Source organism: Cherax quadricarinatus, chromosome 43 (assembly GCF_038502225.1).
Source record: "Cherax quadricarinatus isolate ZL_2023a chromosome 43, ASM3850222v1, whole genome shotgun sequence".
Classification (NCBI taxonomy): Eukaryota; Metazoa; Arthropoda; class Malacostraca; order Decapoda; family Parastacidae; genus Cherax; species Cherax quadricarinatus.
This window is the reverse complement of record NC_091334.1, coordinates 29,431,889-29,447,358: the sequence shown is the minus strand read 5'-3', so window position 1 is coordinate 29,447,358 and position 15,470 is coordinate 29,431,889. Positions and strand designations below refer to the sequence as shown.

The following is a 15,470-nucleotide window of genomic DNA, read 5'->3' as shown; positions in this document are numbered from 1 at the left end:
CCAAACTCGTGCATCCAGCATCTCCAAACTCGTGCATCCAGCATCTCCAAACTCGTGCATCCAGCATCTCCAAACTCGTGCATCCAGCATCTCCAAACTCGTGCATCCAGCATCTCCAAACTCGTGCATCCAGCATCTCCAAACTTGTGCATCCAGCATCTCCAAACTCGTGCATCCAGCATCTCCAAACTCGTGCATCCAGCATCTCCAAACTCGTGCATCCAGCATCTCCAAACTCGTGCATCCAGCATCTCCAAACTCGTGCATCCAGCATCTCCAAACTCGTGCATCCAGCATCGCATCTTGTCTTCGGAAGCTGGCACACGAACTCTCATCGGGAAGAAGCAATGGTAACGCAAACTATATTTCAGTATCACGATCATTCAATCCCACACTAACATTCGTTTCTTTCTTTAATTCAGCATATAAGTATTTTAAACAGCTATGTTTTTCGTCGGGTCACCAACTGGACAAGACCCGGACCGGAACAATACCGGCGAACCACAAACAGTCCAACTATGGCTTCAACTCAGGTCCGTGTTTAGGAGCCATTATCACAGGACTGTTGATAAATTAGACACATGTGCAACTCTTGGGTATCTTTATTGAGGAAACGTTTCGCCACACAGTGGCTTCATCAGTCCATACAAAGGAGAATCTTGAAGAACAGGAGGAGAATGAGGTAATCAGTCCCTCAACCTTGGATTACCTCATTCTCCTCCTGTTCTTCAAGATTCTCCTTTGTATGGACTGATGAAGCCACTGTGTGGCGAAACGTTTCCTCAATAAAGATACCCAAGAGTTGCACATGTGTCTAATTTATCAACATGTCGGTTCCCTGAACCATTCATCTACACAGGATTGTTGTCAAAGATTCCCTGGTATTCTCCCGGCCCGGGCCCTTCCAAGTGGCGTCTCCTCTCCTATATACTCTCACCTAAGCCTCACCCTACACCTGAAACCCTACATACATAAAACAGTAGCTGGGATGGTATTGTGCTTAGCTTACACACTGAGGTCTGTGGTTCGATCCCCGGTACGGGTGGAAACATGAGAGGCGTCTTTCCTTAAGACACCTACTGACTATATTTACCCAGCAGTAAGTAGGTACCTGGGTGTTAGTCGACTGGTGTGGGTCGCATCCTGGCGACAAAATTAACCTAATTTGCGGGAAATACTCAGCATACCCAGATAGTTTCTATATAATATGTCAGTGATGTCAGCTATGGTCTGTATAAGTTGTATCATATACTTGTAGAAGCATTATTATTGTTATTATTACTATAATTCCTATTACACACATTATCAACTTGTACCTCACTGCTCCTCTAATAACCTTATTAAATGCTTACTTTCAAAATCCTTGAATCCATCTATTTTTTCTGATCTTATCTAAGTGTTGTTCACTTACAGTCATCACTGTCAACACTTGGTCAACACTCTTCCTATTTGTCTCAACTCTTCTCTGTACATTACCTATAATGTGGTATGGTATGATCAAGAGGTATACTAACCTGTATTTCTTACATCTTCTTGTCCCTTCTTCTGGTTATCCTTCGATTCTTTCCTTCATTTATACATTTTGTTGAACGAGTACATCGACCTCGTCTAATCTGTATCTTCACCTACTTTTAGCATCTCATTATTTCAGTCTGTCCCAGTTCCTCATTTATCCCACCCATTGCCTCATGCATTTCCTTCACACTCGCATTCTGTTCTTCCTTACTCCTAACAGATATTATTCCTCCCTGCCCAATGCATCGAGTCACCACTTTGTTAACATCAACATTTAACAACTCATCAAAATATTCTCTATATCTTCCTAACTGCTAAAGTTTGCTTCCTTACCAGGCTTTCCAAACATATTAATTTCTATTCAAAACTGTTTTTTTTATGGATAGCAAATGTTATTAACACAGTATCACCATCCTTTTCTTACATACATTCGTAATAAACATCACATATGTTAACATTTTCTCCTTTATCACCCTCTTTACCTCATCATTCCACCAATCACTCCTCTTCCCACCTCCAACCACCCTTCTATAATCAAAATCCTCTACTGTGTACACTTGAAAGTCGACCTTTTATCATTTCCATACCTTTTCAACCTCCTCATTATCTACACTCTTTCTAGCTCTTCTTTATTTCTATAGTTTCTAAAACATCTCTTCTTATCTTCATTCACTCGCATGTTCTTACCCACTGGCATCCTTCTTCTTGTACTCGTCTGTCTCTCACACTGTAGCTTCCACTGGAGTACCTGGAGTTTACCTGGAGAGAGTTCCGGGGGTCAACGCCCCCGCGGCCCGGTCTGACATATCGGTTGTTCTTTTAAGAACATTTACAACATAAAGTTTATCCTGGTCAGTCATCCACTCATATACAAGTCTAACAAACTACCATCACTAAGTTGTTACTATTTATTCTTAATTAAACTATGCCTTCCCTATTGCAAAGCTTCTTGCTACACGTAATTCAGTTAATGGACTCCAAGGATCCACTACTGCTGGGCCCCCGGGGATCCACTACTGCTGGGCCCCCGGGGATCCACTACTGCTGGGCCCCCGGGGATCCACTACTGCTGGGCCCCCAGGGATCCACTACTGCTGGGCTCCCGGGGATCCACTACTGCTGGGCCCCCGGGGATCCACTACTGCTGGGCCCCCGGGGATCCACTACTGCTGGGCCCCCGGGGATCCACTACTGCTGGGCCCCCGGGGATCCACTACTGCTGGGCCCCCGGGGATCCACTACTGCTGGGCCCCCGGGGATCCACTACTGCTGGGCCCCCGGGGATCCACTACTGCTGGGCCCCCGGGGATCCACTACTGCTGGGCCCCCGGGGATTCACTACTGCTGAGCCCCCGGGGAACCACTACTGCTGGGCCCCCGGGGAACCACTACTGCTGGGCCCCCGGGGATCCACTACTGCTGGGCCCCCGGGGATCCACTACTGCTGGGCCCCCGGGGATCCACTACTGCTGGGCCCCCGGGGAACCACTACTGCTGGGCCCCCGGGGATCCACTACTGCTGGGGCCCCGGGGATCCACTACTGCTGGGCCCCCGGGGATCCACTACTGCTGGGCTCCCGGGGATCCACTATTGCTGGGCCCCCGGGGATCCACTACTGCTGGAACCCCCGGGGATCCACTACTGCGGGGCCCCCGGGGATCCACTACTGCTGGGCTCCCGGGGATCCACTATTGCTGGGCCCCCGGGGATCCACTACTGCTGGGCCCCCGGGGATCCACTACTGCTGGGCCCCCGGGGATCCACTACTGCTGGGCCCCCGGGGATCCACTACTGCTGGGCCCCCGGGGATCCACTACTGCTGGGCCCCCGGGGATCCACTACTGCTGGGCCCCCGGGGATCCACTACTGCTGGGGCCCCGGGGATCCACTACTGCTGGGCCCCCGGGGATCCACTACTGCTGGGCCCCCGGGGATCCACTACTGCTGGGCCCCCGGGGATCCACTACTGCTGGAACCCCCGGGGATCCACTACCACTGACACTCAGAACTGAGCTTTCTACAGCTGTCTCTGATACTTCATAATCTGGGTTGCTCACAGCAACTAAAATCTTTCCTGGTTTGAAATTCCCTAAACATGACTCTAAACTTTTCAATATAGCACTTTGAAATTTACTATAACCCACTTCTCATATTCAGCTTTTATTCTAATCCACCCAATTCTCTCATTCCAAACCATTAACCCTCCTTTTCCTCTTTCTACAGTCGATCATTAAATATCCCTGTGTCTACTCCTCCTTCGGCTTCAGTTCTCTCAGACACACCTGAGGTAAACACATCTCCTATCCACTGAATTACCATTGAATTGCCACTGCAATTTAGTTCTGTTTTTAATCAGTGCCGAGATATACAGCTTCTTGACACTCGAGACATTATTAAATATTTCACCATCATTATCTTCACCTTTCCAGGTGTAACCAAACAAGTCATTAAGTCTTAATGATCACTCGTCTCCACTGACTCTAATTAATCCACTGTTTTTTATTCTGGCTCTTTACTATATTATTATTATGCTAATAACTCAGGAGTCTTGCAGTGCCTGCAAAATAAGATATAAGAATGCTTGATCCGAGGAAGCTGAGAGCAGCTGACATCCCTGTGGTTGAGAGTGTCACCAGCAGCTGCCTTGTAAGAGAAGAGAAACCTTGACTCACCAATTCTCCCTTCTAGGAAACCTTGACTCACCAATTCTCCCTTCTAGGAAACCTTGACTCACCAATTCTCCCTTCTAGGAAACCTTGACTCACCAATTCTCCCTTCTAGGAAACCTTGACTCACCAATTCTCCCTTCTAGGAAACCTTGACTCACCAATTCTCCCTTCTAGGAAACCTTGACTCACCAATTCTCCCTTCTAGGAAACCTTGACTCACCAATTCTCCCTTCTAGGAAACCTTGACTCACCAATTCTCCCTTCTAGGAAACCTTGACTCACCAATTCTCCCTTCTAGGAAACCTTGACTCACCAATTCTCCCTTCTAGGAAACCTTGACTCACCAATTCTCCCTTCTAGGAAACCTTGACTCACCAATTCTCCCTTCTAGGAAACCTTGACTCACCACTTCTTCCTTCTAGGAAACCTTGACTCACCAATTGTTCCTTCTAGGAAACCTTGACTCACCAATTCTCCCTTCTAGGAAACCTTGACTCACCAATTCTCCCTTCTAGGAAACCTTGACTCACCAATTCTTCCTTCTAGGAAACCTTGACTCACCAATTCTCCCTTCTAGGAAACCTTGACTCACCAATTCTCCCTTCTAGGAAACCTTGACTCACCAATTCTCCCTTCTAGGAAACCTTGACTCACCAATTCTCCCTTCTAGGAAACCTTGACTCACCAATTCTCCCTTCTAGGAAACCTTGACTCACCAATTCTCCCTTCTAGGAAACCTTGACTCACCAATTCTCCCTTCTAGGAAACCTTGACTCACCAATTCTTCCTTCTAGGAAACCTTGACTCACCAATTGTTCCTTCTAGGAAACCTTGACTCACCAATTCTCCCTTCTAGGAAACCTTGACTCACCAATTCTTCCTTCTAGGAAACCTTGACTCACCAATTCTTCCTTCTAGGAAACCTTGACTCACCAATTCTTCCTTCTAGGAAACCTTGACTCACCAATTCTTCCTTCTAGGAAACCTTGACTCACCAATTCTCCCTTCTAGGAAACCTTGACTCACCAATTCTCCCTTCTAGGAAACCTTGACTCACCAATTCTCCCTTCTAGGAAACCTTGACTCACCAATTCTTCCTTCTAGGAAACCTTGACTCACCAATTGTTCCTTCTAGGAAACCTTGACTCACCAATTCTCCCTTCTAGGAAACCTTGACTCACCAATTCTCCCTTCTAGGAAACCTTGACTCACCAATTCTCCCTTCTAGGAAACCTTGACTCACCAATTCTTCCTTCTAGGAAACCTTGACTCACCAATTGTTCCTTCTAGGAAACCTTGACTCACCAATTCTCCCTTCTAGGAAACCTTGACTCACCAATTCTCCCTTCTAGGAAACCTTGACTCACCAATTCTTCCTTCTAGGAAACCTTGACTCACCAATTCTCCCTTCTAGGAAACCTTGACTCACCAATTCTCCCTTCTAGGAAACCTTGACTCACCAATTCTCCCTTCTAGGAAACCTTGACTCACCAATTCTCCCTTCTAGGAAACCTTGACTCACCAATTCTTCCTTCTAGGAAACCTTGACTCACCAATTGTTCCTTCTAGGAAACCTTGACTCACCAATTCTCCCTTCTAGGAAACCTTGACTCACCAATTCTCCCTTCTAGGAAACCTTGACTCACCAATTCTCCCTTCTAGGAAACCTTGACTCACCAATTCTTCCTTCTAGGAAACCTTGACTCACCAATTGTTCCTTCTAGGAAACCTTGACTCACCAATTCTCCCTTCTAGGAAACCTTGACTCACCAATTCTCCCTTCTAGGAAACCTTGACTCACCAATTCTTCCTTCTAGGAAACCTTGACTCACCAATTCTCCCTTCTAGGAAACCTTGACTCACCAATTCTCCCTTCTAGGAAACCTTGACTCACCAATTCTCCCTTCTAGGAAACCTTGACTCACCAATTCTCCCTTCTAGGAAACCCTGACTCACCAATTCTTCCTTCTAGGAAACCTTGACTCACCAATCAGTGGGATAGACTCCGAGGTTTCCGGCATCTTCTCTGCTATAGCCAGCATAAAGACACTGAAAGCCAGGAGGACCGTCACCCCCAGGGCTATCTTCTCCCCGGAGTCAGGCGGCAGACAGAACACCAGCAGTGTCAGCACTGACATCATCATGCAGGGAAGTACAACGTTGTACATGTAGTACAGCGTCTTCCGTCTGTTGGGGTAGAAAGTACAGGCAGTGTCAGGGAAGTGTCTCACACAGCCTAAATAGGCATCAACGCCAAGGACATACTATCAAATCATCGACATTCTGTTGATGATAGTACGTGATGAAAGAGGGTTCTACTGACGACAGTACCTGATAAACAAGGTTCTGTTGATGATAGTACGTGATGAAAGAGGGTTCTACTGACGACAGTACCTGATAAACAAGGTTCTGTTGATGATAGTACGTGATGAAAGAGGGTTCTACTGACGACAGTACCTGATAAACAAGGTTCTGTTGATGATAGTACGTGATGAAAGAGGGTTCTACTGACGACAGTACCTGATAAACAAGGTTCTGTTGATGATAGTACGTGATGAAAGAGGGTTCTACTGACGACAGTACCTGATAAACAAGGTTCTGTTGATGATAGTACGTGATGAAAGAGGGTTCTACTGACGACAGTACCTGATAAACAAGGTTCTGTTGATGATAGTACGTGATGAAAGAAAGTTCTACTGACGACAGTACCTGATAAACAAGGTTCTGTTGATGATAGTACGTGATGAAAGAAAGTTCTACTGACGACAGTACCTGATAAACAAGGTTCTGTTGATGATAGTACGTGATGAAAGAAAGTTCTACTGACGACAGTACCTGATAAACAAGGTTCTGTTGACGATAGTACCTGAAGAAACAGGGTTCTATTGAGAATCGACAGTTGCAGTGATAGTGAGGGTGATAGTGACATAGGGAGTTACAGCACCTGATTGTGATGGTGATAGTGACATAGGGAGTTACAGCACCTGATTGTGATGGTGATAATGACGTGAGGGAGTTACAGCACCTGATTGTGATGGTGATAGTGACATAGGGAGTTACAGCACCTGATTGTGATGGTGATAGTGACATAGGGAGTTACAGCACCTGATTGTGATGGTGATAGTGACATAGGGAGTTACAGCACCTGATTGTGATGGTGATAGTGACATAGGGAGTTACAGCACCTGATTGTGATGGTGATAGTGACATAGGGAGTTACACCACCTGATTGTGATGGTGATAGTGACATAGGGAGTTACAGCACCTGATTGTGATGGTGATAGTGACATAGGGAGTTACAGCACCTGATTGTGATGGTGATAGTGACATAGGGAGTTACAGCACCTGATTGTGATGGTGATAGTGACATAGGGAGTTACAGCACCTGATTGTGATAGTGACATAGTGAGTTATAGCACCTGATTGTGATGGTGATAGTGACATAGGGAGTTACAGCACCTGATTGTGATGGTGATAGTGACATAGGGAGTTACAGCACCTGACTGTGATGGTGATAGTGACATAGGGAGTTATAGCACCTGACTGTGATGGTGATAGTGACATAGAGAGTTACAGTACCTGTGATGGTGATAGTGACAGTGAGTTACAGTACTAGATAGTAATATCTGGAGTATACCTGGAGAGGGTAAATTTAGAGGATCTGCCCCGCTGCCCGGTCTGAGACCAGGCCTCATGGTGGATCAGGGGCTGATCAACCAGGCTGTGACTCCTGGCCGCACGTAAACCGACTTACGAACCACAGCCCGGCTGGTCAGGTACTGACAGTCAGGGGTCTAGTGGTAATCCCCCTTATGTATGCTGGGAGACAGTTGAACAGTCTTGGGCCCCTGACACTTATTGTGTTGTCTCTCAGTGTACTCGTGACACCCCTGCTTTTCATCGTGGATATGTTGCATCTCCTGCCGAGTCTTTTGCTTTCATAGGGAGTGATTTTCGTGTGCAAGTTTGGTACTAGTCCCTCAAGGATTTGCCAAATGTATATTATCCTGTATCTCTCTCGCCTGCGTTCCAAGGAATACAAATCAAGGGACTTCAACCGTTCCCAGTAATTTAGGTGCCTTATCGTACTTATGTGTGCCGTGAAAGTTCTTTGTACACTCTCCAGGTCTGCAATGTCGCCAACCTTAAAGGAGGCCGTTAGTGTGCAGCAATATTCCAGCCTAGATAGAACAAGAGACCTGAAGAGAATCATCATGGGCTTGGCATCACTAGTTTTGAAGGTTCTCATTATCCATCCTGTCATTTTCCTAGCAGATGAGGTAGATACCATGTTGTGGTCTTTGAAGGTGAGATCCTCTGACATTATCACTCCCAGGTCCTTCACATTACTTTTCCGCTCAATTGTATGGTTAGAATTTATTGTATATCCTATATATTTCTTCAAGTTTCCCATATCTGAGTAGTTCATAAAGATTGGATGATAGTGACATTAATGGTGATAGTGACATGATGGAAGTTACAGATCCTGATAGTGATGGTGATAGTGACATCATGGAAGTTATAGTTCCTGATAGTGATGGTGATAGTGACATGAGGGAGTTACAGTTCCTGAAAGTGATGGTAACAGTGACATCATGGCAGTTACAGTTCCTGATAGTGATGGTGATAGTGACATCATGGAAGTTACAGTTCCTGATAGTGATGGTGATAGTGACATCATGGAAGCTACAGATCCTGATAGTGATGGTGATAGTGACATCATGGAAGTTACAGATCCTGATAGTGATGGTGACAGTGACATCATGGAAGTTACAGATCCTGATAGTGATGGTGATAGTGACATCATGGAAGTTACAGATCCTGATAGTGATGGTGATAGTGACATCATGGAAGTTACAGATCCTGAGAGCGATGGTGATAGTGACATCATGGAAGTTACAGTACCTGCTAGTGATAGTGACATCACTGAGTCACAGTACCTGATAGTGATAGTGACATCACTGAGTTATAGTACCTGATAGTGACATCACTGAGCACAGTACCTGATAGTGATGGTGATAGTGACATGAGGGAGTTACAGTACCTGATAGTGATAGTGACATCACTGAGTCACAGTACCTGACAGTGATAGTTACATAACTGAGTCACAGTACCTGACAGTGATAGTGACTTCACTGAGTCACAGTACCTGATAGCGATGGTGATAGTGACATCACTCAGTCACAGTACCTGATAGTGATAGTTACATAAATCACTAAGTCACAGTACCTGATAGTGACAGTGACATCACTAAGTCACAGTACCTGATAGTGATAGTAGCATCACTGAGTCACAGTACCTGATAGTGATAGTAGCATCACTGAGTCACAGTACCTGATAGTGTTAGTGACATCACTGAGTCACAGTACCTGATAGTAAGAGTGACATCACTGAGTCACAGTACCTGATAGCGATATCACTGAGTCACAGTATCTGATAGTGTTAGTGATATCACTGAGTCACAGTACCTGATAGTAAGAGTGACATCACTGAGTCACAGTACCTGATAGTAAGAGTGACATCACTGAGTCACAGTACCTGATAGCGATATCACTGAGTCACAGTATCTGATAGTGTTAGTGACATCACTGAGTCACAGTACCTGATAGTAAGAGTGACATCACTGAGTCACAGTACCTGATAGCGATATCACTGAGTCACAGTATCTGATAGTGTTAGTGACATCACTGAGTCACAGTACCTGATAGTAAGAGTGACATCACTGAGTCACAGTACCTGATAGCGATATCACTGAGTCACAGTACCTGATAGCGATATCACTGAGTCACAGTATCTGATAGTGTTAGTGACATCACTGAGTCACAGTACCTGATAGTAAGAGTGACATCACTGAGTCACAGTACCTGATAGCGATATCACTGAGTCACAGTACCTGATAGTGATAGTGACATCAATGAGTTACAGTACCTGATAGTGATGGTGATAGTGACATCAGGGAAGGGCTCAGGACAGCAGGAGTAAAATATAACATTACGGATAATCCTGGCCTCCAGCAGTTCCCACTCCCCGTTAGGAATATAGTTGGTCAGGTCCACCTCGGCCGTCCTGTTAGTCACGTCCACCTGTAACACACAACACTAAATTATTAGTAGGCCTACATGATCACATGAACGTAGATAAGTATGTTTATGGAGCAACTTGCAATGTGAACACTGACTGATGTTGTAGTGGCCAGGCTTAGGCTTGGTTACAAGTACTGACTGATGTTGTAGTAGCCAGACTTAGGCTTGGTTACAAGTACTGACTGATGATGTAGTGGCCAGACTTAGGCTTGGTTACAAGTACTGACTGATGATGTAGTGGCCAGACTTAGGCTTGGTTACAAGTACTGACTGATGTTGTAGTAGCCAGACTTAGGCTTGGTTACAAGTACTGACTGATGATGTAGTGGCCAGACTTAGGCTTGGTTACAAATACTGACTGATGATGTAGTGGCCAGACTTAGGCTTGGTTACAAGTACTGACTGATGATGTAGTGGCCAGGATTAGGCTTGGTTACAAGTACTGACTGATGTTGTAGTGGCCAGACTTAGGCTTGGTTACAAGTACTGACTGATGTTGTAGTGGCCAGACTTAGGCTTGGTTACAAGTACTGACTGATGATGTAGTGGCCAGGCTTAGGCTTGGTTACAAGTACTGACTGATGTTGTAGTGGCCAGACTTAGGCTTGGTTACAAGTACTGACTGATGTTGTAGTGGCCAGACTTAGGCTTGGTTACAAGTACTGATTGATGTTGTAGTGGCCAGACTTAGGCTTGGTTACAAGTACTGACTAATGTTGTAGTGGCCAGGCTTAGGCTTGGTTACAAGTACTGACTGATGTTGTAGTGGCCAGACTTAGGCTTGGTTACAAGTACTGACTGATGTTGTAGTGGCCAGACTTAGGCTTGGTTACAAGTACTGACTGATGTTGTAGTGGCCAGGCTTAAGCTTGGTTATAAGTACTGACTGATGTTGTAGTGACCAGACTTAGGCTTGGTTACAAATACTGACTGATGTTGTAGTGGCCAGACTTACGCTTGGTTACAAGTACTGACTGATGTTGTAGTGGCCAGACTTAGGCTTGGTTACAAGTACTGACTGATGTTGTAGTGGCCAGACTTAGGCTTGGTTACAAGTACTGACTGATGTTGTAGTGGCCAGACTTAGGCTTGGTTACAAGTACTGACTGATGTTGTAGTGGCCAGACTTAGGCTTGGTTACAAATACTGACTGATGTTGTAGTGGCCAGACTTAGGCTTGGTTACAAGTACTGACTGATGTTGTAGTGACCAGACTTAGGCTTGGTTACAAATACTGACTGATGTTGTAGTGGCCAGACTTAGGCTTGGTTACAAGTACTGACTGATGTTGTAGTGGCCAGACTTAGGCTTGGTTACAAATACTGACTGATGATGTAGTGGCCAGGCTTAGGCTTGGTTACAAGTACTGACTGATGTTGTAGTGGCCAGACTTAGGCTTGGTTACAAATACTGACTGATGATGTAGTGGCCAGGCTTAGGCTTGGTTACAAATACTGACTGATGATGTAGTGGCCAGACTTAGGCTTGGTTACAAATACTGACTGATGATGTAGTGACCAGACTTAGGCTTGGTTACAAATACTGACTGATGATGTAGTGACCAGACTTAGGCTTGGTTACAAGTACTGACTGATGATGTAGTGACCAGACTTAGGCTTGGTTACAAGTACTGACTGATGTTGTAGTGGCCAGACTTAGGCTTGGTTACAAGTACTGACTGATGTTGTAGTGGCCAGACTTAGGCTTGGTTACAAGTACTGACTGATGTTGTAGTGGCCAGGACTGATGTTGTAGTGGCCAGACTTAGGCTTGGTTTCAAGTACGGACTGATGATGTAGTGACCAGACTTAGGCTTGGTTACAAGTACTGACTGATGTTGTAGTGGCCAGACTTAGGCTTGGTTACAAGTACTGACTGATGTTGTAGTGACCAGACTTAGGCTTGGTTACAAGTACTTCTGACAGTTTGGGAGACACACAGATGATGATCAAACTAAATATAAATTATGTGACCAGACATATGGTCACTGTCTTGAACACTATGTGCTTAATTGTCCACTTATTGAGGAATACAGAGACAGACAGTATAATAACCTATGTGACATGTCAAGATATCTTAGTAATGAAAATAAGATACCAGATATACTAAGAAAATTTCCTAAATTTGCTTGTAACAGATAAGTGAACTATAGATATGTAGATATAAATCCATATGTATTCCTGTTAACCCTTTGGGATCTAGTTCCTGGGCCTTTTGTGTATCCATATGCTCTCGCGCTACCATCCACAGGATGGATATGGGGTGCACAATAATGTTGCCGAATATGTAAAACTGGTCAATTAGCAAGAACTCATTTAAAATTAAGTCCTTTCTAAAACTTTCTCTTGTACGTTTAAAGATATATTTTTTTGACTAATGATAATATAAAAAAATTAATTTTGCACCAAAAGAATCTTAGAAAACTTACCTAACCTTATTATAACAAGAACAATTTATTTTAGCCTAACCCAACTAAATATATTTTAGATTTGTTTACAATAATTTAATACTAAACAAACACAGTGAAATATATTTTTTTCGTTAGGTTCAGAATGATTTTGGCGAAATTATTGCATACACAAATTTTCACTTGTCCTATATGGCAAGATGAGCGTTGCTATTTAAGCCAAGATCGCAAGTTCTGCCTATTCGGCACGACATATATATATATATATATATATATATATATATATATATATATATATATATATATATATATATATATATATATATATATATATATATATATATATATATATATATATATATATATATATATATACATGTGTGTGTGTGTGTGTGTACCCACCTAATTCACCTAATTGTGGTTGCAGGGGTCGAGACTCAGCTCCTTTCCCCGCCTCTTCACTGATCGCTATTAGGTCCTCTCTCTCTGCTTCCTGAGCTGTATCATACCTCTTCTTAAAACTATGTATGGTTCCTGTGTGTGTGTGTGTGTGTGTGTGTGTGTGTGTGTGTGTGTGTGTGTGTGTGTGTGTGTGTGTGTGTGTGTGTGTGTGTGTGTGTGTGTGTGTGTGTGTGTGTGTGTGTGGTGTGTGTGTGTGTGTGTACTCACCTAATTGTACTCACCTAATTGTGGTTGCAGGGGTCGAGACTCAGCTCCTGGCCCCGCCTCTTCACTGATCGCTACTAGGTCCTCTCTCTCTCTGCTTCCTGAGCTGCATCATACCTCTTCTTAAAACTATGTATGGTTCCTGTGTGTGTGTGTGTGTGTGTGTGTGTGTGTGTGTATTTTGGGAAGAGTTTGTACTATATTTAAAGTTAATGTTAGATTGAGCTCTGGTATACTGTCTATTGTTTATACTAACTTTGAGAAGTATGCAATAAAACAAGACTGACACAGTATTACCTATTAAATTGTTTCTTGCTTATTACTTTGTATGTTGTATTGCGGGTGTTTATTCTGTTGTTTACCAGTCCCCTACACCAGTCTTCCTCTCAGCCTGACTGACACTGTTAACAGCCCACGGCTGAAGAGTCAGGTATTTCATTAGTCCAGCCTAATTGTCACTCTGGGTGAAATTGCAGCACAAGTGCGTGACATTGTGACCCCAACGGCAGTCCAAGAATACTCTGTATACAAATAACCAGCTCGTGGGAGAGAGAAGCTTATGACATTTGAGTCTAACACAGAGGGTGAGGGACGTCCCTGTCCCTCTCTCCTATATACACTAGCTCCGTCACCTTCGTGTGTTAGTGTGACTTGTAAATGATCCAAGTCGGACCGAAACGTTGTCGTAAGCTCCTCTCTCCTATGTGCGGGTTATTTGTATATTGTTCCAGTCACTGACTGGAACAATTTAATTTCACGACCGTCTCTTTTTACACACTTGTGACTGTTGTTATATACTGGACCTGATCCTTGGTGAGTCATACTTGTGACTGTTGTTATATACTGGACCTGATCCTTGGTGAGTCATACTTGTGACTGTTGTTATATACTGGACCTGATCCTTGGTGAGTCATACTTGTGACTGTTGTTATATACTGGACCTGATCCTTGGTGAGTCATACTTGTGACTGTTGTTATATACTGGACCTGATCCTTGGTGAGTCATACTTGTGACTGTTGTTATATACTGGACCTGATCCTTGGTGAGTAACACTTGTGACTGTTGTTATATACTGGACCTGATCCTTGGTGAGTAACACTTGTGACTGTTGTTATATACTGGACCTGATCCTTGGTGAGTCATACTTGTGACTGTTGTTATATACTGGACCTGATCCTTGGTGAGTCATACTTGTGACTGTTGTTATATACTGGACCTGATCCTTGGTGAGTCATACTTGTGACTGTTGTTATATACTGGACCTGATCCTTGGTGAGTCATACTTGTGACTGTTGTTATATACTGGACCTGATCCTTGGTGAGTCATACTTGTGACTGTTGTTATATACTGGACCTGATCCTTGGTGAGTCATACTTGTGACTGTTGTTATATACTGGACCTGATCCTTGGTGAGTCATACTTGTGACTGTTGTTATATACTGGACCTGATCCATGGTGAGTCATACTTGTGACTGTTGTTATATACTGGACCTGATCCATGGTGAGTCATACTTGTGACTGTTGTTATATACTGGACCTGATCCATGGTGAGTCATACTTGTGACTGTTGTTATATACTGGACCTGATCCATGGTGAGTCATACTTGTGACTGTTGTTATATACTGGACCTGATCCTTGGTGAGTAACACTTGTGACTGTTGTTATATACTGGACCTGATCCTTGGTGAGTCATACTTGTGACTGTTGTTATATACTGGACCTGATCCTTGGTGAGTCATACTTGTGACTGTTGTTATATACTGGACCTGATCCTTGGTGAGTCATACTTGTGACTGTTGTTATATACTGGACCTGATCCTTGGTGAGTCATACTTGTGACTGTTGTTATATACTGGACCTGATCCTTGGTGAGTAACACTTGTGACTGTTGTTATATACTGGACCTGATCCTTGGTGAGTCATACTTGTGACTGTTGTTATATACTGGACCTGATCCTTGGTGAGTCATACTTGTGACTGTTGTTATATACTGGACCTGATCCATGGTGAGTCATACTTGTGACTGTTGTTATATACTGGACCTGATCCTTGATGAGTCATACTTGTGACTGTTGTTATATACTGGACCTGATCCTTGGTGAGTAACACTTGTGACTGTTGTTATA

At 44.1% G+C, this 15,470-nt stretch overlaps 1 protein-coding gene across 1 annotated transcript in view; it reads right to left on the bottom strand.

The window, feature by feature from the left end:
• Positions 1-516: 516 nt before the first annotated feature.
• LOC128694092 (acetylcholine receptor subunit alpha-like 1) overlaps positions 517-15,470 on the bottom strand; it is a gene marked incomplete at its 5' end in the record, with an annotated part of 82,578 nt that continues 67,624 nt past the window's right edge. The window contains 3 exons of the mRNA XM_070093481.1: positions 517-562; positions 6,142-6,372; positions 10,114-10,268. Coding sequence (XP_069949582.1) covers positions 517-562; positions 6,142-6,372; positions 10,114-10,268 — 432 coding nt within the window. The remainder of the gene's footprint in view (positions 563-6,141; positions 6,373-10,113; positions 10,269-15,470) is intronic.